The sequence below is a fragment of the Cavia porcellus genome, unplaced genomic scaffold (assembly GCF_034190915.1).
Source record: "Cavia porcellus strain 051 isolate PalLab524CR breed Dunkin Hartley unplaced genomic scaffold, mCavPor4.1 scaffold_26, whole genome shotgun sequence".
Taxonomy (NCBI): domain Eukaryota; kingdom Metazoa; phylum Chordata; class Mammalia; order Rodentia; family Caviidae; genus Cavia; species Cavia porcellus.
The window spans coordinates 14,391,045-14,415,121 of NW_026947509.1; the positions used below are offsets into that span (position 1 = coordinate 14,391,045).

The 24,077-nt window shown below is 37.9% G+C and overlaps 1 protein-coding gene and 1 long non-coding RNA gene across 9 annotated transcripts in view; one reads left to right on the forward strand and one right to left on the reverse strand.

Annotated features, from left to right (window-relative positions):
* The window catches only part of Sdccag8 (SHH signaling and ciliogenesis regulator SDCCAG8), a 194,380-nt gene that overhangs the window by 31,730 nt on the left and 138,573 nt on the right, over window positions 1-24,077 (forward strand). For all 7 annotated transcript variants that reach the window (XM_003474237.5, XM_063237550.1, XM_063237546.1 and 4 more), the window contains 3 exons: window positions 4,643-4,781; window positions 11,874-12,026; window positions 22,869-23,003. In XM_003474237.5, the coding sequence (XP_003474285.1) occupies window positions 4,643-4,781; window positions 11,874-12,026; window positions 22,869-23,003 (427 nt within the window). The remainder of the gene's footprint in view (window positions 1-4,642; window positions 4,782-11,873; window positions 12,027-22,868; window positions 23,004-24,077) is intronic.
* The window catches only part of LOC134473370 (uncharacterized), a 42,662-nt gene continuing 27,478 nt past the window's right edge, over window positions 8,894-24,077 (reverse strand). For both annotated transcript variants that reach the window (XR_010043620.1, XR_010043621.1), the window contains 4 exons: window positions 20,559-20,791; window positions 18,347-18,445; window positions 16,807-17,954; window positions 8,894-9,531 (listed from right to left, as the gene is read on the reverse strand). This is a non-coding gene — a long non-coding RNA (uncharacterized LOC134473370). The remainder of the gene's footprint in view (window positions 9,532-16,806; window positions 17,955-18,346; window positions 18,446-20,558; window positions 20,792-24,077) is intronic.

The following is a 24,077-nucleotide window of genomic DNA, read 5'->3' on the forward strand; positions in this document are numbered from 1 at the left end:
AAACCATTTGTATTTTCCATGGCCATATATAGCAATATAGCATATTTTCTTTAGTTTCATGCATATGCACAGAAAAAGATGTAAAAGAATAGACATCTTATTTTTAATAGCAGGTAGTATTGGAGAGATAGAAAAAGGCATTGGAATTGAGTTTGATTGAAATTGGCTTGTAACCATATTGGTAACTAATTTTGCAAAGACAATATAATGAAAAAAACCTTGAAGAAAAAGCACATTACATGCAACTCAGATAAAAAGAGACAGAGTTTAAAACTAGAACAAGAAAACCAACCAACAAGTGAAAGACAGAGTTTCTTCCTCCTACTGTATTTCCTTTCATATTATCCATCCCTGTAGGTCATGAGAAAAATATTTTAAAAGGAAGCTACAATGTTTATATTGGTTCCAAGTCTGGCAGTGATTTAGAAATTGGATTCTTGCTCAGTTATATTCCTTTGTCTCTGTCCTAAATTTGATCTCAGGCTCTTAAAGTTGTGTCAACCTACTTAGTTCAATTTATTGCCTTGTCAGCATATCCTTGTCTCATCTTCTGCTTTAATAACAGAATAGAGTGAAAGTTTTCTGCTCTCATTTTCATCTAATGTTTTCTTTGTCTGTATGCTTCCCTTGGCTTAAGCTAGTGTTCAGCTTCTCCCAACATGTGAATTGCACAATATTGACTATTGAGTGCCATACTGACTTTGTAGGGTAGCCAGCCCTCTGTAGGTTTAGATTTCTAATTTTATGCAGTCAGAAGCCTGACCCCTCAAAAATCTGTTATCACAGTATTTACTACAAAATTTTAATGTGAGACTAAAAAAATTGTGCCCTAAATATGGTAAATCGAAAGAGTTTGCTGTCTTGGAAATGTACTCTGGCACCACCTCTAAGCTGCCTTGTTTAGTATGTACACTTTTAAAATCACTGCATGGTCATCATAATGGATTTTCTTTTGGTATATGCATGAGTGTAATATACTTTGATCATTTCTGTTCCCCATCTCCCCCTGTTTACCCTCACCCCAATAATCTCCCTTCTTAGAATGTACTGTTTTAGCTCTATCACACAAAAATGATCTGTGCCACTGACAAGGAGGAGATCAGACATAATTTGGAGGCCAGACCACCCATATATTTGTGGTATTTTGTTAGAGCCTTAGGGACGTTTTGCCAAGTATATTAATGACTGTTGATACATTTTTATCGCTGATATTTTATACTATCTTTGTAGTGCTTCTGAACTTCTTCCTTTCACCCGGACCTCTTTAGGCCATAAGGGAGGTTAGAGTAACCCTTTTTTTTTTATTCTTTTGCTTGCTGCTCAAGTACCTTCAGTGATAATCAAGATAGAAGGGCTCTATATTGAATTCCTTGATTGTAGTTCAAAATACCTTGGAAAAAAATTCAGTGCTTTAAAAAAAAAAAGAAAAGAAAAATAATTACCATGGAACTATCCTGGGTCTTCAGGCTCTCTTGTGATTTTGGGTGGGTCACTGGCAGTGTTCTCTATAGTTGGCTTTGAAAGATACACAGGAACTTCCCAGAAATGAGGAACAAAGAAATGGGTGTTTGTTTTTTTTAAAGTAGTAGAACTCATACTTAATGTTATTTAGTGATGCTTAAAATCAATAACAAGGAATTAAGAATTATAAGGTACTCCATATTTCAAGATAAAACTCATATATATATATATATATATATATATATATATATATATCAGGCAAATTTTCTACTTAGTTTTAAACGCTTGGCTGGGATTATTAAGAGACCTTTTCAGTCTTTTTTCCTGCACCAATTGTTCCACTAAGTTCCTTAAATGTTTTGTGCTTGTTAGTGTATGTGAGTCCATGCTTTTCTACCCTAGAACTGACACTCACACTCTACATCATCTCAGCTGCCTTTCAGGAAGCTCACAGAATGCTGAGAGGTTAATACTGTGTTGCTTGCTCTGTTTCTAGAACTTCCTTGGTCACATTCATCAGAACATTCACATGATGATTTTTGGAAGAACTTTTGCCTGCCAGATGGTAATTGAGAGGACTTCCCTCTCAGTCTTCACACTGACACATCCTGTGATCCGTGCAACTGTCTTAATGATGGCCTCCCGCCAGCCTGGCTCTAGGCTGGCCTTGTGACCCTGGGAGCTCTGGGGTAGGACTACAGTTGCCTAGGGAGTTACCCTGGCTGGCTGCAGTTGACTGTTCCTGAAGAGCAGATAACTAGTAGCCTGTTAGATCCTAGGGACAAGCGGGGCTGAAAAACATGAGAGGAGTCAACAGAGTGACTGTCGGATGAATATGGGAATGGGTCCAGAAGCTAGGCATTGTGTGCCAGCCCAGGGATTCTTATTTTTTGAGTGCTTACTATTTTATATATGCTGAGTGGGTTAAAAGAAAAAAAGCAACTGCAGTGTTAATCTTAAATTGCCAAAATGGCTTTCCCCAAGCTTCCTGTATCAGCTATCGGCCACCTGGAAAGTTTTGTCAGAAAGTTGGAGAGCGTTGATCCAGTGGTTCTGCACATGTGTAGGGAATCCTTTTACACACTGCTAAATGCTGAGCTTGTTGATAATGTTTTGGGGGGTTCATTTTTATTGATTTTTTTGTAACTCAACAATTTAAAGTTGTTGAGTTTATGTTTTAAAACACTTTTTAACTAGAGTAACTAAACTCATTATTTTCCAATTCTAAATATCCAGATGACTCTTTCAGTTTCAGTGCTAGAATACTAGGACTGGAAAGGAGATTTACCTCACTTCTTTTGATGCCTGGCTGTTAGGAATCTCTTTATTCGTGCGTTTGCTCTTTTGTCACTTATTACCTTGAGCATTTACTCTGTGACAAATGCTCCCCTTGATAGGAGACCATCCTGGAAAGAGATTAAGTATCTGTCTTAAACATGAATCCCCCTTTAAAAAGCAAATCTGCCTGATTTTGACCTGTTAAGAGCTGTTAGCACACTTAGATGAGCTGAGCTATTTTATCCATTGTTTTTATTTAAGCTTTATAGTGGCATAGTATCAGGCACACAGAGAATGTTCTAGGGAGTCTTTTGGAAATGCAGATAAATATAAATTCAATTTTGCTTGCATTGAATTTATTTTTTACTTTAGCGAAAAAATTTCATTTTGCTTTGATTCTCCCACTTTTTCACATAATGTTGTGCTTAATTATAGTTAATCAAGACAATTTACTCCTTTTTTCATTTCCTTTAGAGTAAAAAATTAATGTTTCTCAATTTTAAACCAGTAATTTCTAAAGAGTGTCAGAATCCTTTGAATTTTATACTCATAGCAATTTATTCATTTAACAAAAAAGCTTTATGCAATTGCTAATAATTTTACTTTGTCCAGTATTATATGTTTCTTAAAATATGGCTGCTTTCCAAATAACACAAACTGTTCAAATTATTTTACCTTTAAGATTTTTAAAAATGGAGTCAGTGATTAATTGCAATTCAGCGTTTATAATCATCTGAAGTATGAGTCTTCAAAGTTTGCTAAATTAAAAGAAATCACAGCTGGCTGTTTTCTGATGGTTTAGAACTTGGCAGTGAAAAGGGATCTGCAAGCATTTACTCCTGTTGAATTTGAAACAGTTTAAAACCTGTACTCTTTAATAAAGCATAGAATACCATATGTAACAGCCCGACATACTTTTTCTTCTTGGCTTGTTTATATAGAAAAAGTTCCCACCTCACTTTTTCTTTGGTCCACTGGATATTTTTATTCAGCCGATAAATTCCAAATACTTTGGAAATTTTATATGGGATTTATTTAACCCATGGGATTGGATCCTTACTGTGTTACATGCCAAATCATTTTGGCATTCTGTTCACTTCTTCCCCTAATGAACAGTTTAACTTAGGGGATTTCTGAGAGTTGCCGGGGGGTGTGGGCTACTTGGCAGTGACCAAACCCAGTGGGATAAAGTTTTGTTAAATTGTGAAATTAATATGCATAACCAAGAGTTTGAAGGTTTCAACAGTACTAGCCTTTGAAAGAAAAGAATGTGTTCATAAAAGCTGAAAGAATTTAACTGAAAGAGAAGAATCTAAGAGAGGATTGTGAAAGGAGATAAAAAAAAGGAAAAGACATACTTGTTCAAATAAATGAGAGAAAAATCAGTGATATTAACAAAATCTTGATTGTTTCCTCCTCTTTTATTTCCTCCTCCTCTTCCTCCTCTTCTTCATCCTCTTCACCCTCTTTCTTTTTTAAAATGAAACTAGGGTTGGCTTCTCTTCAGATGACATAAAATTTTATTTAGTCCCTTCTTTAATCTTTGAGATAGAATACCTATTACTCTGTTGCTTTTTCCCTTTTCAGCTTCCCTTCCTTTCTCTCTAACTAATTTCCTCTCTTTAGGGCTCCCCCAGCAGCCCTCAGTATGCCAGCCCTTCCCACAGTGGGCTATTGTCCCATGCAGATGCCGCTCGGCCACGAGTGCTCTCAGCCTTTCTGGCTGCCAGGCCTGCTGCTCGCCAAGTGAGGACAGAGGCTCATTCTCCGGGCTGAGCCTTGCTGTGTGCTGAGCCGGCCCTCCCTGGCTCTCCTATCATGTACCAGTGCTCCCCCGCCCCGACTTAGGAGCACGCAATCATTTGATCATTCCTTCTTTTGAATGTTCCTTTTGTACTGACAGGGAAAGAGACGACTTAATGTCTGCACTCATTTCTGTAAGGAGCAGCTTGGCAGATGTGCAGCAGAGAGAAACAAGTGCTTATGAGCAGGTGAAGGAAGCTGTGCATATGACGGAGGAAGCCAATTTTGAAAAGACCAAGGCAAGTGTAACAGGATGAAGATAAAGGCATTGTAGAGCCGCTGTATTTTTTTCTAAATGTGTCTGCAGTTATTCTTCCATAACTAAGCTTTTCCCAAACACACAAAGAAAATACCAATATGTTAAAGTTGCTTTTCTAAACTGAACCAATTTGCTATTTGGAGAATTCTTATTTCTCTGCAAGTATTCTGTTATATCACAGTGGACCCTTGACTTATGAACCCAACTTGCTCCCAAGGGCAGGTTGTAACTCAGGTTGTCCATTGAAGGCCCAGGCTCCTTTACACAGCCCTTAAAGCCCCTCTCCTGTCTACAGGCAGATTCTGTGTCCTTTCAGAGACATTGGTCCAGGATTTCTCAATTAAGCCCAGATGGGAAAGGAAGTGGTAATGTTCCTTCCAGAACTCTTTAAGGGTGAAATGTGTATCTGAGACCATCTGGAAGCACAAGCAGCCAGCATTCAAGTCATAACTCAAGACTTTGGTTGTAAATCAAAATTAAAATTCCAGTTATAACCTAAGTTTTTCGTTATGTCCGGCTGATCATAACTCTAGGGTCCACTGTACTATTTAAAGATTGTAATACAATATGATAAAGTGCTTTGAGAGACTTGTACGCCTAATATTTTTGTCTTTTTATTTGCTCCTTTTTTCAATGCTATGAAAATCTTAACAGTCATAGTCAATCATTTGTATATTTTTTATGACTAAAGACAGTTATTTTTTCTCAGTACCTGGGAAATTTTTAGAACATCTGCATATGCCAAACATGGTAATATACATATATTTAGTAATATCTTAACTATGAGTTTGAATCCATTGTAAGCTAAGTCAAACATGTTTCATAATGATGATAATGACAACAGTAGTTAACACTAGTGATTGGATACTGTTTTGGGTTCTAGGAACTTTGAATAATAGGTTACTCTTGAATCGTCTTGATTTGTTGCTGCATTTGAGAATAATCTTCCTGATTCATTGCTGTGTTTGAGGATGCAGCTTAAACCAAGGGTGGCGAATTTTTTTAGAGCTTTCAGTGATACATGCAGCCTGCTTCAGTATGCATGCCATAGGTTTGCCACCATCGGTAAGACATCAAGCCATTAAGCCATTAAATTGCTTTGTATTTTTGCTAAATTGCTTTGTATTTTTGCTGACCATACCTCAAATGATTAATAACCACACAAGTGGCTAGTGATTACCATAGTGACAGTGCAGATATAGAATATATTCATTTGGAAGTTATGTTGGATACAGGTACTAGTTGATCATCTCTAACCTGAAGTGCTTGACTCTGAATCCCTCCCTCCCTCCCTCTCTCCATCTCTCTCTCTCTCCTTCAGACTGACCCAACTCCCTCATGTATTTCTTCATTTGTCCTGAACTCTGTCACCATCTTCTGATGATATTCTGACTCTCAATCTCAAGCAAAGGCCCGCTGCCATTCATTTCATGTGGCCATGCCGGAGAAGTTAGCATTTACTTCTCTCTTCACTGCCATTTCCAGGCCTTTGTCTTGGCACCTGCTCTTGGTTAGCTTCCTCTTTAAAATTTGCTTACCACCTCTCTTTTGAAAAAGATCAACCTCTGTTCTCCCTAATCTCAATGGAAAGTGCCCATCTAGAAAACACTCCTTGATACTTCTTAAGAGCTGTAGCGTCTGAGCCTTTCCCCTCCATCCTGTCTCCTCTCCTGAAAGGTATCAACGTCCATGCTGTTAATAAAACCAGCAGTAAATAACAGCTATTAATAAAACCAGCTGTTCATAAAAACCAACCTTCTTCAGCCTCTGTAACTCTTAATATTTAACTCTAACTCTAAAATCTCAAATTCTGATGCCGCTCTCTAACCAAAGCTTTTTGTCTTCTTCCTGGTTAAATCTATTCCATGTCCTCTGGTTCTCCAGCCTGTCCCTTTTAGATCTCTCATTTTTTCCTTTTGTGTTAGGGCTGGTCTTCTTCCCGTCTCACTTAAATTTGAATTTTAGAATCTCAAATAAAACTCCTTATATCCGCCCCCCCATCTGCCCCTCTCTGTGTTTTCTAACTCAGTGAATGGTACCTTGTCCTCTGCAGTGTCCTGACAGGAAACTGGTTGTCATCCTGGCTTCCACCTTAGTTTCCAACCAGTCACTAAGTACAAATTCCTACTTTCTGAAATTTTCTTAAATTTTTTGTATAATTTTTCTTGCCTACCAAATTTATGCCCAGCTGAAAACTACTCCAGATTACATTTATCAAAATGTATTGTTATTGCTTATTAATCTCTGTATTCTTCATTAAACTTTGAAATCTTTGACAATAAGAAATTGGCCCACCTTGTGCACTGTTAAACTGCTAGCACCTTGCACAGTGGTGAGCACATAATAGGGACTCAGTAACAGCTCCTGAGGAGTTCACCTCTGTCCCCACTAGCTCTCTAGAATTCCTCTGGCCTTACCTTGCCAGTTTACCTGCTTTGCCAGTTGCTAGGGGAATTACTCTCTTACACACATGACTTGTTTATCGCTGTTTTCAGCCTACCATCCATTGCTGGATGAATTCGTTTAAGTCACTCATTGCGTTTCACTGCTGGCCTTCGGTACTTAGTCAAAAGCTGCTTAACTGTTTTTTTTCTCTGCAACTGACTACATTATACACTCTACACACGAGCCCCACTTCCATACTCCGCCACTTCCAATCCTAGCACCTCACTCTGGACACATGACCCATTTCTCAGTGTCTTCTGATCCCTAACATGTCACTTCCACTTATTTTTTCTTTGTTTCTGGGCTTCCTCTTTCCCAAGATGAATATCTTCCTCTACGATCTTCATTTCTTCTGCTTAGAGGGTCTTGGGCCCTCACTCCCTTGTATCCACTACATCATTCCTGCATCCCCTTCCTCCTTCACCCCTGCCTTCACCCCCAGTTCCCTATAAAACTGCTGTCTCTAAAACAAGAAGCAGGCTTCAAATGACTTGCTTCCCCTGAGTTCCTACCATCATGTCACTGGCAGAACTTACAGTTGTCTACCTGGTGGCTTCCCTTTTACTTCTGATCACATTACAGCGGGTTTTCAGTAAATCACAGCGTGATTTCATGCGACTGAGTTGCTCATGTAATGATCTCTGGGCTCTTTCTGATTACCAAATCAGGTGACTTCACCTCGATCCTCACTCAAACATTCGTGTAGTGGTGGAAGACACTAACTGTCCTATCACAACACAGTGTAGCATCTTTTCCTTTCATTTAGCTCATTTTCACTCTTTTGGATCATCTTTGTATGGTTCTTACTACTCTTCTGGTTTAATTTGTTTTCCACAGCCCTTAAATAGAGACAGTCCTCAGAGGTGTTTCCTAGACTTCCACCCATGTTGGAAGTCTCTCCTGCCTCAGCCTTCTGAGTAACTTGTATCAAGTTTTTTTATGCAGCGTGTACAAACTATTGCAATTGCATGATAGTTGATTTCCCTCAAGTTTCTTCACATGTTTTACATTGTTGCTTCTTGGGCTTCTGAATTCTAAATCTCTGTATTCAGGTAGCTCCCTTCTTGCAGTAAAATAAAAGACAAGTTTTTAGCAGATCTTTCATAGTAGTCTGGCCCTGATCTATTTTCCCTAGACTTAATTTTCACCACACCCTTTCATATAAGCTGTTACCATTCCCAGAACATGAACTACAATTGACCATTTTCAAGAATTTACTCCTGCTAATGTTTTTTTTGCCCTGTGTTGGTCTGCAAAATAGCTATTTAACAGATGACGCTCATCTCTGGTGACACAGTTCCCAGAATTTTCCTCCAGCCTTGTCTTATTTGAATTAATCTTTTCCTCCTCTGTGTTCCTACTGAATGTTATAATATTTTCATGGCTGTTTATATAGCTATCTCCACCAAAAAGCCACAAAAACCAGGTCTATGACATCTATCACTGTATTCCTCACAGGACCATTTACATATTAATTGCACAGTTAATGTTTGCTGAATAGAAGCTATTCATTAGTTTTAAATATTACTGTGGAATTTTGCAATTAATGCTTTTTAAAATTTAACAGTTAAGAACAAACAAGGCATTGTATATTATGAATCTAGCATTCTTCACTGAATTAGTAACATAGGGTTGATTACTAAGCACTTTACAAAATAAAATACAAGGCTAGTAGTTTTTATTTAGATGTGTTAAAACAGGTGAATTTTGTTTTCAGAGAATATTAAAACATCAGGGTATTGATACTTTAATTTGAAATTCAACTACTACTTTTATTACTGAGCTAGGAAATAATTTGTTCTTTAGTTCCTTGACATTTGTTGCCATCTAGTGTGCTATTTGTGTATTGCATGCTAAGTAGGTAGGAGTGATAGTTATACTGTGTATTTGCATTTATAGTGGCAGAGCAAATGCCCAAGGATTTCTGTAAGGAAATAAGTATTTAATCTGAGAAGATTACAGTATGTTGATCAGGCCAGCATACAACTATCACGAATAAAGAAATCTCCCAGAAAAAGATTGAGTAGTGAGTCTTCTGAGAGGGAAAAAGATAATTTCCCAGCGTCTCAATACCGGTAGTGATTCTGATGGAGGGAATGGGAGAAGCCACCACCCCAGAACTCCAGGAGAAATGCAGTGCCGGCCTAGTGACGTGGTCATCTATGAAGATGTCATCTCACTGTAGCTGGCTGTTCACTGACCTCATTGTTACAAACTCAATCCTTTTGCCTTTGATGATGGCCAAGTCGACCATAATGGGAAAGGAGATACAATCAGCTGGAATTCTGAAAGACAAAAGAGGGAACCCTGAACTGAGTACAGGAAGAAACAGTAGTGCTGACAGCTCATAAATATTTAGTCATAAGGAAGTCCCAGATCTTCTAGTGAGGTTCATTATAAGAGAAATATTTTGAAAGGATAAATTGATTTTCTATTTCCAATAATTACTAACCATTAATATTTTGTTCATTGTGACTAGATTTAGATGTTAATTAAAATCAAAGAAAATTGAAGTAAAAGCTCACCAGGATTGTGGTCTATGTCTGTAATCCCAGGACTCTGGGAGGCTGAAGCAGGAGGATCACAAGTAAGAGCCCAGCTTGGGCAACTTAGTTATTTTAGTGAGACTCTGAGTCTCTGTCTGAAAATTTATAATAAATCACAGACTTACTGATTGGGAATATAACTGTATAACTCAGTGCAAAGGCCCTAGGATCAATCCCCAGTGCCTCAAAACAACAACAAAAGTGAGAAAATAGGAGATCACCAGTTATACATGAAGAGACACCCATTATCAGCTGTTAACCTAGTTTTTAGTTTTTTTTAAATTTTGAGATAGGGGTGTCAGATTGAGCTACTTCTCCAGTTCCTTTCAGGTTTTATACTGCGACATGGTTTTTTCCGCAAGTCACAGAGTTGCTCAGGCTGGGCTCAAACTTGCTATTCTCCTGCCTCAGCCTCCCAGAGCGCTGGGATTGCAGAGTGTGCACCACACCTGGCTTATTTTGTGCCTTCTGCAGAATCATCTTATGTAGGTATTCGGCCTCATCCTAGCAGGATCTTTATTCCTTGTCCTGAACTGAGTAAATTCTTTAGCTGCTCTTCATTGGAGCCCGGTTTTTAGTTCTTCAGCAGTCTCCTGCACTTAATCATGCTGATTCCCGAGGTGTTCTTCAGTTGAAAATTACAGATTGGATGCCTGGCTTTGCATTCAGTAGTGATTTTATTCATTTCTACATGTAGTGTTCAGTATATCAGTCAAATTAGTTGATGTAAAATATTTTTCACAAGAGTAATTGTATTTTGAAGCCCCAAAGTTACTGATTCATAATATTTAAAACTCTAAGGGCTTCAATTATGGAAAAATCATGCTTTTTCATTTCTTTTAAAATCTAATTTAAAGTTTTCTTTCCCAGGTATTATCAACTAGAATTTAGATTGGGACTAACTCCCTAGGGGGAAAAAAAAAACTTTTGTCATTTTTTTACTTAATTTGACATGATAGAATTTTATCCTCATACTGTACGTGTGCTAGGAGCATAGAATCTTTGCAGAAGAGATCAAAATTCCTTTTGACGCTTATTGCTTTCTAGATGAAGGAAAATTCATATGTCCTAGAAAATGTTTGTCTGTATCATACCATTCACCAGAGGGAAGTGTAACAGTACATAAGGCAAGTGTATGCTGAGACTGGTTTCCTCACCGTTACCAAAAGTGTGACTGTCAAATTTATAATCACAATATGTAAGTCACTGCAGACTTGTGTTGCTTTCTGCCAGCTGATGGAAAAATAAAGGCTGAGCGAAGTGGATGTTAAAGATAGGAGTGGCTGGGATGAGACTAAGATACTGTAACACCTTGTTTTTTTAGGAGTTTTTAAAATTATGATTTTTGAAGCTATATTTTACTATGGAGCATCATATCATATAGGAAGGTATTGTTGTAAATGGGGACAAAAGGACATTAGAGAGTTTTTATTTCTGGAAATACAGAGTGGGAAATTTATACTGAAGGACAATAATGAACTTTTACCAGAATTAGAATCTTTATAAAACTAAGGAATAAATTGTGCATTGAGTCTTTCCTTTTACTTTTGATTTCTACCTAATTTCTATATTAATTGTATGTTTTAAAGGAATGAACTAAATTTTATAGTTCAGGAATCTTTGTTAATATACGGTTAAGCAGTAGGAACTTTTGTGTAATAAAATACAACACTCAATCTTATTTAAGAATTCTTACATTTACCCCTTAAAGTATTCAAATAATTCTTATTTTTGAGGCCATGAAAATCAATCACATTTATATGTTTGAAATAGCACTAACATGATATGATTAAAATAATAGAACAGATAGTTTTACTGAACTGTTTTCAAATTCTGACGTGTCTGCCGCCCTCAGCAAGGGCTGTTGCGCGAATTTTCTAGTTGCTTGGTTAACATAGCCTTAATTCTGAACTTTGAAATAGTTCAGTAAATGTAACAATTGAGTACTGTGTAAGTGGCTCATAAATGAATACAAAATCAGTCTAATAGACTTCACAGTGAGATGTAACTTTTAAATCAATCAAGACTTAGTCTCATTCTGCCCCCTTCTAAACTTCTCTTCCACTCTCTTCCTCGGGCAGGCTTTAATCCAGTGCGAGCAGCTCAAGAATGAACTAGAGAGACAGACAGAGCGACTAGAAAAAGAACTTTCATCTCAGCAAGAGAAAAGGGCCTTCGACAAGGAGATGATGAAAAAAGAAATAGCAAAAGAAAGGGAAGACATGGAATCTAAGGTAACTTGTCATGCACGTTGGAATGCTCGTGATAATGGCACAGACAAATCTAGGGGCTACCATTCTTTCTTGGGTGAACTTTAGTTTTTAAAATGTTTCTAAATCAAATGTCTCATAATTTAGAGTTCATTAAAAATTGCATATTATTTCATACATTTCTCATTGAGGTTTATTATCTGACTTTTTGAAATAAAATGATCGGTTGAATTCCATATATTGAAATTCTGAATTTACTTTAACCCTGCTGTTTTGTTCTGTTTTTTTTCTCATTCATGTTTGCCAAAGAAAAGAGGGTTCTCTGAAGATACCTAAACTTTATATTTGTCTAAATGAAGGAAAAATGCCCCCCTTTTATCTCAGAACACAAATTAAACATGCATAAGATATAAAACATTTATAAGAAACCAAGTAATCAAGAAAAACTGATTACACATGTCATAGGAAATCAACTCAGACAAACGATATGATGAATAATGGCCATAACCAGATGAACAAATGGAGGAGAAAAAAATTAAAGACAAAAGGAACAGATAATAGAAAATCGGCAATGTTTAAAAAAAAAAAAAAGTAACAATTTGGAACCTAGCTGTAGACCAGGGAGCATCACAGCAAATATTTAGAAAAGGCATATTATGGGGTATATAATGCCCACATTTATTTTTAGGAGTATTTCTACTGATCAATTGTTAATTTTAATTTTATGAGTTTACTGTATTAAACAATGTGTACTTAGGAAAATAAAATATCCATAAACTAAAATATTAAATGTTTAATATGTAATAAGTATATAAAAAAACAATGTTTTTAATATAAACTGCTTACCTGCTTACAAAATCTAGAAAATAGCAACAGAAATACATTTCTATCTGAACTACAATGAAAATACACACAAAATGTATCACGGAAATAACCTTTCCTTCAGTTATCACAACAGTCGCAAGACACTGCATGTTCTGTACACTTAGCGTTCCTTTCCTGTCTGACAGATCATCCTTGTCTCCTCTCCTGTCTTCCTCTTTTATCAAGGGCTTCCTATTATATCATACAAGGTTCACTTAGCAGGAAAACGAAATATCAATAAAACAAAATATCACATATACATTGAATCTATAGAATAAACATTAACATTTTCCACATCAACTGTTTGCTTGATAAATCTAAAAGATAAGAAATAAATTCCTGTGTGAACTACAATGAAAATACAAATAAACTCTGCTACAAAAAGAATCTTTATTTCAATTATCACACCTAAGGCAGTTTTCACACAAGAATAGCATGGCCCATACACAAGTGTCACTTACACTGACAACACCTGTGGTTTGTTTTCCTTCTTTGGTAGGACATATTTGACATCTTGCTAGTCTTCCTGCTTTCTTAGGAGCTGCTTGCAATGTCTCACCTGTCTGTTCTTTGATCTGATCCAGAATTCTTTTGAGGAGTTCTTTGGGCAGATACATATGTTCTTCCTCTATTGTAACTGATCATTTATCAATTCCAGTGCCAATCCTCTAAGAACATTTCCCCATGATATTTTCTGCTTGTTATTGTCTTTGTAAACTATGCAACTATACCTGACATGTTTAGGATTGAGTGAAACCCAATCACTGGCCAATGCCTTGTATTTCAAGTGGCATCAACATCCACTCTGCCTTTCATTTTGGTGTAAAATATGATCATTTCTGACTTCATTTGTGTTGAGAATTCATTATCATTGTTTGTTTGTTTGATTTGAGACAGTCTACCTATGTGGTTCAATCTAACCTTGAACTCACTGTGTAATGCAGGGTGACCTTGAATTTAACCAATCCTCCTGTCTAAGCCTTCTGAGTGCTGGGATTACAGGCATGTGCCATCATGCCAGCCTCACTATCAATATTATCATTATAGTGTAACATTGATAGTATCAATATTGCTTTGTTTTTCTTACCCATGTAGAAGACCAATGTTATGTCTTTCTGAAATCCAAAGACTATTGTGAACTTGCAACGTTTTTTTCAGGAATGTCGGCTTTGTTTTTGGGAATAGTTCTTATGCTGGTCAACTGGTGTTCTTTTAGCAAATGTAACCTCAGTGGGTAACTAGTAAGCCAATGGGAAATGTGATGTTTGTGTTACTTTTTAAAATAGGTGCAAGGAGGCTCCTCATAAAGTCATACAGTTTATTGCTGCACAAAGAAAGGCCTGGTGGCTGAGTTTCAGGATAAATTTCTAAATTCAAGGTGCAAACTGTCTTTGCATCTACCAGGGCATGTATTTTATACCATATTTGGAAGGTTTATTGGACATACATTGCTGAAAGCTCCAACAACCATGAAATGATGAAAGTTGTTTGGCAGTTGTCACGTGTTCAGATGGTGTATAAATTGCTTGACAGTTTGAAACAAAGCTTTCAACAAATGAGTGAATCATAGCCAAATTGTTGAATATTTTTCTTCCTTGGTAGACCATTTTGAAGAAAACCAAACCTTTTGAGTGTCATTACTGTATGATGAAGTCCTGCTAGGAAGACTTTTCGTTCAGATAGGTGATCTGATAAATATATTTTTGAGGATTTCCATTGATGCGTATAGAATGTTCTACTTGTATTGCATTATTAGTGTATTTCAAAATATCTCATAGCGTACTCTATTACCAACAGTTTCCAACACTGGAATGCAATATTGGCTTCTATCTAATAGGATTCACCCTTGGCAAGAACCTAATAACATTTTCTGACCTAGTTCTAACATTGGATCATGGATCGTTCAGATATGCATGACCGTTTTGTAGCACTTTTTTTGGTGTGTGTGGCAGGGATCAAACTCATGTCCTCGTACTTGCCAGACAGGTGCTTACACCACTGAGCTAAATCCTCAGCCCATTTTGTAGCACTTTGACTAGTCAAATATTTATTTACTTTACTATTTCTTCCTCATCTGAATCAAGGTCTTCATTCTGTATTTTTCTGTCATATATTTCCAACTTCTTTGGCTTACATGATCCTCTCAGTAGCTGAAAGTTATAAAAGCAGATTTTCATGCAACATTGTACTGAATTGGACTAATTCTACAAGAGAAATCAAAAGAAGAAAACATTTAATAACAAAATGTAGTATGGTGCTTACTGTGGGTGAAGCTCAACCATGACATTTTGATGCACGTATGCTCACCTTGTCATGTGTTGCATCAAGTGGGTCAACACAAAAATTGCATGCTGTATTCCCCTAGCACAGCTACTCAAACACACAGCCAGTTATCATTACACTAAAGCACATATTTTCATTAGAAAAGTACAATACGGGTGTCTATGTCCCATTATGAAAACTGAAGTTAAAATTGCTATAACAGAGTGAAAACAACTGTTTTTAAAGTGGGTGCACAAATATTTTTTAAAGTGAACTCATAGCTTGTCCCCTAAATTCTGCGTCATCATACTCCAGTGTGTGACAATTCTCATGCAGCAAATACTTACTGAATATGCACTGTGTACAAGGCAATGTGCGGGCCTAAGGATACAGAAAAGGAAAATGACAACCTCTGTTCCTTTAAGTGTTAAGGGTAAGCTGAGGCATGTGCTGTAAACTTCTTAGTCGTCTTGATTTTTTTAAAAAGTATGTCAAAACTACCTACCTTTGCGCCGTGGATTGGTGATCTCAGCTGGTGGAAGTTCCACTATAAGTGGCCCCTCCGCTCTCAGAGTCTTTGTTGTCCATACTTCTCTCACTGCTCTCTAGCGGTCCTCCTGTGCATACCTTTCTCTCCCATTGTTTCAGCATTCAATGTGTATTAATTGGAGGGGCCAGAGTTGTGTTAGTTATAGTTGTATTAGTTAGTATCATTACCTCATGAAGTACATTAAGCAAATACTCTTATAAGTGAGTTTTCAGTTACGATTGTGATACAGCCTTAAAGATTTAAGACAAAGTACTGTGAGTGTGGGTAAAAAGGAAACCTGAAATAGTCTACAAAGTCGTAAGAGACTTCTCAGAGAAAGGCATTTTGAAATAAGACCTAAAAAGTTTAAGAAGACAATCAGATAGGGAGAAGAGACTTTCAAACACAGTAAAATGACACACCCACAATTCTGAGGATGAAAGCACTGTACTTTCTAGAAATTCAGAGCATATCCCCATGACTAGAACATAGAGGGCATCTTAATTGTCTCCTTGCTGGGACAAAATGCCTGACACCCAAAGTTAAAAGGGGGAAAGGTTTATTTAGCTCACAGCTTGTAGAGGTTTTATGCTCAGCTGGCTCCAAGACAGGGTGGCATGACAGAAGGGCAACAGTTCATGGTAACAGAGATCAGCAAAAGCAACAAGAGCAAAGGGGGAGAGGTAAACCTCCTTACCCACCTGATACTGTATGCAGGCTGCCCACAATAGGGCAGGTGTAGCACTCACACCCCCAATCCCAGGAATGGACCATGAACCAATTACAAACTCTAGATTTGGCTGCTTCAGAAAAGCCCACCCCTTATGACTGTCTGAAGCTTTGGGGGGACATCCAGACACCAACTATAACAGGGAGTGGGGGACAGAGTGGTACAAGATGAGTTTGGAGAACAAAACAAGTACCCAACCATGAATGGCTTTAAAATCTGTGTGAAAATTTTTAAATTCTATCCATTAATTTATGAATGGCTTTAAACTACACAGTGTCATAATGCCAATTATATATGAGAAGAATTATTTTCCCTAGATTATGAGGAGAACCAGAATTGTGGGTGTCTTACTTTTCGCTCTCGTTGCTGAGACAAAATACCAATGCCAAACATGAAAGAAGTAAAGGTTTATTTCTTACAGTTTATTTCTTGGAGGTTTCAGTCCATACTCAAGTTGGCTTCAAGAGAGCATGGTATGGTGAAGCAGCCATTCATAGCCACTGCAAACAGCAAGGCACAGACCTGCAAGACAGACACACCTTCTTCCCACCATGACATTGTTTCCTGGCTCCACCCCTAGGCAGGTGTAGCACTTACACCACCAATCCAAGCACTAGACAATGAACCAATCACAAATGCTAGATTTGGTCGAGTCTATAATTGCGTGAGGCTTGGTGGCCTCAAGTGGGACATCAAGTGTGAGGCAATTATAGTAGTTCAGGCAGGAAGGGATGGCATCTCGGATCGTTTTCCAAGGCTGTTGGCTATCACTTTTATACTCTTCCTCTTTACTATGCCACATTCTCCCTCATTCTCAGAAGAGAGCCTTACTTAATAAAGAAACTTGACTAATAAAGAAAAAGCCATTAGCTGATAACTACTTCAACTATTTATCTTCTTTCTCACCTTTGCCATGAAATCATGTTCACCTGCATCCTAACCATGTCAGAAGGGGAAAGCCTTAAGTCTAATATTTACCCCTGCTCCCATGGCTCAGCCCCTTTCCCAGCTGAAGGAGCTTGTTTCTTATGTCCTTCAATCCTTATCTTCAACTTTTCCTTCGCTGTAGCGTTTCTTATCATCAGGAAAATCCCAATTTTCTCCACCTGCTCAAAGACACACTCTAGTCTAGTAGATTCAATCTTTAGTACATAAGAAGGTACAGAAATCTCCTTGCCCAAACTGTGCTCCAAACCACCTACCTCAGAATATCTGCGGGTAGATCCAGGTGTACACGTTAAAGCTGCCCACATGATTCAGCATGCTGCCAAGGTTGGAAACCACCTCAGCAATCCCATATGCCTCCTTGCTCTTTCTGTTACTAATTAAGTTTCCTGCAAAACTTGTTCATACATACAGCCTCTATTTTCTTACCTTCCATTTGCTCTTTACCCCGCTCCACTGCGGCTTCTGTGCCCATAGCCATTGAGATTACCATTGCTGTATTCACCCAAGATCTTCCTATACTGCATATACTGATTTTTTCCATTTTTATTCTCCTTAAAAGTACTCTTTCCTGGATTTCATGCTATCCATATTCTTAATTTGAAAAAATGATATTGTGTACCTGTGAGACAAGGAAAGAGACACATCTAGAAAGCAGCTTGGTGGAAGGTTCTGTAGTTTAGTTAGCCGTGAGATATATTTAAGAATCTTTAGCACTACTGTGACTCCAGTTCCATATATGTTATATAGACTCCTAGATCTTTAACTTTCTACTGAACTCCCAAACCAGCTTTACTTCCTGTCTTCCTGGTTCCAGTGGAACCACTGTTCATCCAGTTACCCAGCACACAAATCTTGTCACCTTCCCCTCCTCACCTTCTCTGCACGTCTCAGCACTGCTAAATTCTGGGAGGTGCAAGCCCTCAGCATTTCACGCCACTCTGTCCCTCCCTCCGAATGCTGCCCCTTAGATGGTTCCTGCAGCCCTTTTGGTGTCCTTGCCTCCACGCTCACCTCTTTTCCATCTGTTCTCTCAACTTCAGCCAGAATGATATTTCTAAAATGAACATCTCAGTATGCCAGCTTTGAAGTTCTTTCATGTCTCTCTGCGACCTTGGATAGAATTTAGGATCTTTTACCATAACATAAGATTCCACTTCGTTTCTCTCTTTGGCTCTATAGTCTCTTCTCGCTTTTGTTTTTTGTTTTTTATTGCCTCCCCACAGTGTGGCCCTCCTCCTTCCCCAACATGCAAACATGTCAATCCCTCATAACGTTTCTTTTCATTTTTGTGATTTTGCATGTGGTTTGCTCAGGACTGGAGGAATGTCCCTTTGTCCTCTTTAAATGATCCTTTAGAGTTCTGGACACCACTTCCTTTTACAGCTTCCCAACACTGAGCTGGGATTGTCTCCATGGGTCCCCACTGCTCAATTTATTGCAAGTTCTTGAATAGTTTGCCTCTCCTAAGTTACTGTGAGTCCCTTGAATGAATAATCTAACACTGTTTGAGGGTACTCCTATCACATAAAATGTGCTCAGATGTATATTTGTTGAATAAATGAATGATATACAAGGAAAAACAAAAGAAGCCCTAAGCCATTGAAAAGATAAGCATAAAATGCTGAGAGTCAAGAGGCTCAGAACTGATCCCTGTCTGCAAGGAGTCATGGACACCTTTGTGGACAAGAAGGCATTTTAACTGAACCTGGAAGAATAGGCAGGATTTAGAAATAAGAAGTATAGAAAAATAAGTGTGGCTCACGATCAGTGTGAATATGCAATGGAAGGAGATGAAGCAGAGAATTGAGTATTGTGTGTGAGAGAGAATGGCATCGATAGCAAAGACCAGCTATTGTCCACACCTCAGAAATTTTTGTTTTGGGATTGTTAAATGCAAACCATTTATCTTGCTGAGTAGTTCTGCAGTATAAAAATATGCTGATGAAAATTCCTGATAAGAAAGGGTAAAGGAAGCCTGAAATATTCCTGGCCATGTGCCGGGTGCATTCATGAATAATAGAACCTCTCACTAAAACTAACAGTGAATAAGGTGACGACACAAATGTGATACATTTCAGAGCCTGAGTCATTCAGCTTTATTTTGCCTCTAGTAAGCTTTGATGTCAAGGCCCTGTCCTAAAGAAAGAGATAGGAATCAAGACTTGACAGTGGGCCTCGCATTGAAGTAATTGTTCTTCCAAAGAAAGCGGGTTTGTAGCAAAAGGGATTCCAGATTGAAGCCAGTTTGACATTTCTGTGACCTTGGCATCTTTTAAACTTAAATTTTAGAAGTAAAAACTAAAGCTGATAATACTTCATGAATTTAGGATTAACTAAGATGATCTTTTGAAAGTGTCATAGTGCCTAGTTCATAGTGATCACCAGATAAAATTTAGTTTGTGACTCTTATCATTCATTCTTATTTTAGAGAAAAAGAGAAGTAGCCATGTTGGATAGCTTTCTTGAAACTTCATACTGTAAAAACAGAGAAGCTTGAATATAAAACCTAGCTTTACCTTTTATTTATGATTTTGAATGTCTTGAACAATGAATTTTCTGAATCTCATTTCAACTGAATTGAAAATTAATCCAATTTCCAATTATATTTGGATTAATCCAAACCCAATATAATTTGTTATTTAAAGAAATGGAAATAGAGAATATATATCACTCTGCATAGCATAGAGCATAATCTACTAGAGTAATCTACTAAGCAGTTAACTATAACGCTGTAATGCTAGGTAAAGTTAGTGCTAGAGAAGACCTCCCGGCTTTTCTACCAGGAGGAGCACTAAAGAGACTTATTTTTCACTTATGATTTTTCCTCTTCCTTTTCTTTCTTCTTCTCTTTTTGAAAAATCCATTTGTGTTGGAAGCTTTAAGAGAGCAGGTATCGTCCACCCAGACTGTTTTGCATCATTCTGCAAACATGACTTGTTCTGAGTGTGTTTGTTCCCTTCAGCAGTGGTCCTTGGTTGCACTGAGCCCATTCAGTTATCCACAAATAACCGAGTGAACTAACAAGCTGAATGGCTACCTCCCTCCACACATTTCCTCAGTTGGTTCACTTGACAATAGCACATCGCTAGAATCCTTAATTCTGTGTCTCCTGTACAGAAAGTACCACTTTCTACCATATCCAATCCACGAGGGACTGCTTTGCAGTCTCCCAACCTGGGTGTCCTTGTCTCTTCCTTGCCCCTGTCAAAGTTTAAGGACTTACCTGATGTCACCGTCTTGGACATCCAGCAGTGTTGCAGCTGTGTCTGTGTTCCTTCTGGCTCTGCAACAGATGTGAGTGGAGAAGCTCCTGCAGTGTGATGCTGACTTCCAGATGGTGGGCGTGGGGAAAAGAAGGTGTGACAACAGGAGAGGAGACCTCAGGAAGGGGTGACAGGAGGCAGCAGACAGGTAGTGGGCAGAGGAAAGAATTGATGGGTGGCAGAAGGAGGGAGTCTAAGGAAAGATGAGTTACATTCCTTGTAATAGAAACTGACTCAGAATTTACAATTAGCAAAATAAATGTCTGCACATTTACTTCAGAAACTTTACAACATTAATGTTACCATCAGGTAGAGCTCCTCATAAATATGTAATACATGATTTTTAAATAACTAGTTATTTAAATTTGTTGTCATGATGTGGCTCCAAAGAACCTGTAATTACATTTTCGTGATATGAGTAATCATGAACTCGGATTCTTAAAAGAAGGAAATTATTTTGATACTTGTGATTTGTTCTGTTTATCTTCTTTTGACCTTTAATTTTAGGTTGAGATTTTTATGTGCAGAAGAATACTTTGTAGTTTGTTATTAGTAAGGCTAATTTTATGTGCAAATTAGATTTGTAGATAATCTTTTGTTAAGGACATGTAAACAACCATAAGTCAGATATATAATTATCCACACTCTTCAGAAAAATTAATTAACTCATCTTCCTAAATTAAAAATAGCTACCAACCTCATTTATTTTCAGATGGGTCAATTTAGCTATTTATATAATTCAAAGGCAGATACTTATCTTGGTTTTATTGCCATAAAGCTTTTAATTTATCGTAAAGGTCTTAATTTTACCACAAAATAATAGTTATTGACTTTAAGATTGAGATTTTAAAATTGTCAGAGCAGAATGGTAAATTTCCAGTATCACTATTTCTAATTTGTTACCAGATCTTGTTTTAACAGATAAAAACTGATATCCCTATGTTTTGCACTGGGTTAGTGTTTTTTTCACTTTAAAACTGTAATTCAGCTAAGAAAATTAAGAGCCTTAAACAGTTTGACTCACTGAAATAGAGTAAAATATAATTTGAAAATCTATAAAGGATAACGCTAAGATCTAGAAACCATTTTTGACCTTGAGGGACTAAAACTAAGCACCTGATAGTCACCACGTTCCTTGAAAAAGTCATTTATTTTAACTGTTAATTTTTCAAACATTTGGTACCTTTAATGAACATGCCCTTGCAGAACTTCTGTCTAATGAGGAAACAAGTGCCCATCAAAACAGGGTGAGAAGTACTGTGCCACAAACAGAAGTCAGATGACCAGGGCGTACACACTGGGTCTGCTGGAGGGCACGGGCCAGAAAGCTGTAGAAGAGGGGCAACAGCCAGCCAGAACAGGCGTGGGGGCTGCAGACCACAGGCGTGAGTGCCCGGGACGCATTAGCTGAGTGTCAGCCTTTTGGTGTGAAGCAGCATCATTTCATACTGGTAACTAGAAGTCAAGGAAGAGGAGAGGAAATAACGGTTGAGCTGAGTCCTGTAGAAAAAATAGGGGAGCTCTAGATAATGGGAGTGCAGGTGGGGTTTTCCCACCAAAGGAGCTGCATTAGAACTCTCCTTTGTTGGTATGGGGTTTGGGGAGTAGAATTCGTGTAGACCAGTAGCACTCTCTATAGATACCTTTTCTTCTCCTCCTCCTCCTCCTCCTCCTCTTACTCCTCTTCCTCCCCCTCCCCCCTCCTCCCATCCCTCCCATCCTCCTCCTCTTCCTCCTCCTCCTCCTCCTCCTCCTCCTCCTCCTCCTCTTCCTCCTCCTCCTCCTCCTCCTCCTCCTCCTCGTACTCCTCCTCCTCCTCCTCCTCCTCCTCCTCCTCCTCCTCCTCCTCCTTCTTCTTCTTCTTCTTCTTCTTCTTCTTCAACTCTCTAATCAGTCCTTTCATGGGTCCATCTGGGGCAAGGATCCATGAGTTGTGTGATTCCTCAGTATCTCCTCTGAGATTTATTGATGCTGTCTGTTCCATGACTTAATTGTATCTTTAATACATGTCATCTTAGAGAGTCTAACAAAACTTACATTTCATCAGCTTAAACACTTTCTATACTAATATTAGAGCCTAGGGGAATGAGGGGGGAAGTACACATTTCAGGTTAAAGGAGACATGATTTGAAGAAGTGGAAAGTAGGTGTACCCTGCCCACAGAGAAATGACTTAACAGAGTTGAATGTCCAAAGTGGGATGCTAATAAACTTTTAGTATGTATTTTGTCAAATATTTTTATTACTCACAACTTTTATTTCCTCTTACAGATGTTGATCTTATGTCAAAATGTTGCCCAACTGGAGTCCCAGGTTGAAAAAGTTACAAGGGAGAAAATTTCTGCTATTAATAAACTAGAGGAAGTTCAAAACCAGCTGGCTTCTCAGGAAATGGATATCACAAAGGTGAAAAAACAGATTTTAGTTTAATAATTACTTAAGTATGTATTTTATTTGGAAAGAAAACTGTTTTTGAGGCCAAGTTTCATTATGTAGTGTAGCCCAACTTTGAACCTCCCGTGTAACCAAGGCAGGGCTGATCTGAAGCTCAGTCTCCCTGCCTCGACCTCCTGAGTGCTGGGATTACAGATGTGTACCACCATGCTCTGAGAGGAAACTTTTATTAATGTGAAAAGCTCTTACTACTCTCAGGAATAAGTTGGGAGTGGAAAATGTTTATTATTTCAAGAACAGTAAAAATCTGTTAGTCACTCAGCAAATAATTACATACTCTCTACATCCCCCTTTGGTGGGCACTGAAAGTTCAAAGATGAATTAGATACAGAGTCCTTGAAGAGCGTAAGGATTAAGTGGAAAAGACAGACTGGTAAGTAAGAGTTGCCTTTTATTATTGAATATTTGCTAAAATTTGTATTCTAAATTAGGAATGTGGTCATTTCAGCAGCACATATACTAAATTAGTCAGGAGTGATTTTTTTGCCATAAATGACATAGGCTTGCTCTTTACAATAACTGTCAAAGATGTCTGTTGACACTTGAAAAGTGTACTTAAGATAAAAATTATCTTTCTCAGGGCGGGGATTTAGCTCAGCAGCGTTAAGTGCCTGCCTTGCAAGCGCACAGTTGTGAGTTCAATCCCCGGTACCAAAAAAAAAAAAAAAAAAAATGTATCTTTCCCCTACTCCTTTTCCAATTTGGCCTCTAATATCAAGGCTCTAATGTCACAAGTTTTTGTTGTATTTATGTTTCAGTGTATATACTAAAATACCATCATGTCAGTGCCATGGACATCACTAATTTTTAAACCAAGAACTGAAATGTTTAGTGTTCTTAACTGGCTAAGGTTACTGTATTAGGTTTCTATTTTAATAAATACCAGAAGTTCACCCAGGTTCCAAGTCAGCTACTTTAAAACTAAGAATCTAAATGTGGGCATAAATAATACAAGACATGAAATCACTGTTAATAGTCTTCATCATTTAGATAATTTGTTTAAAATTCAAACCTATTCTTTGTTTT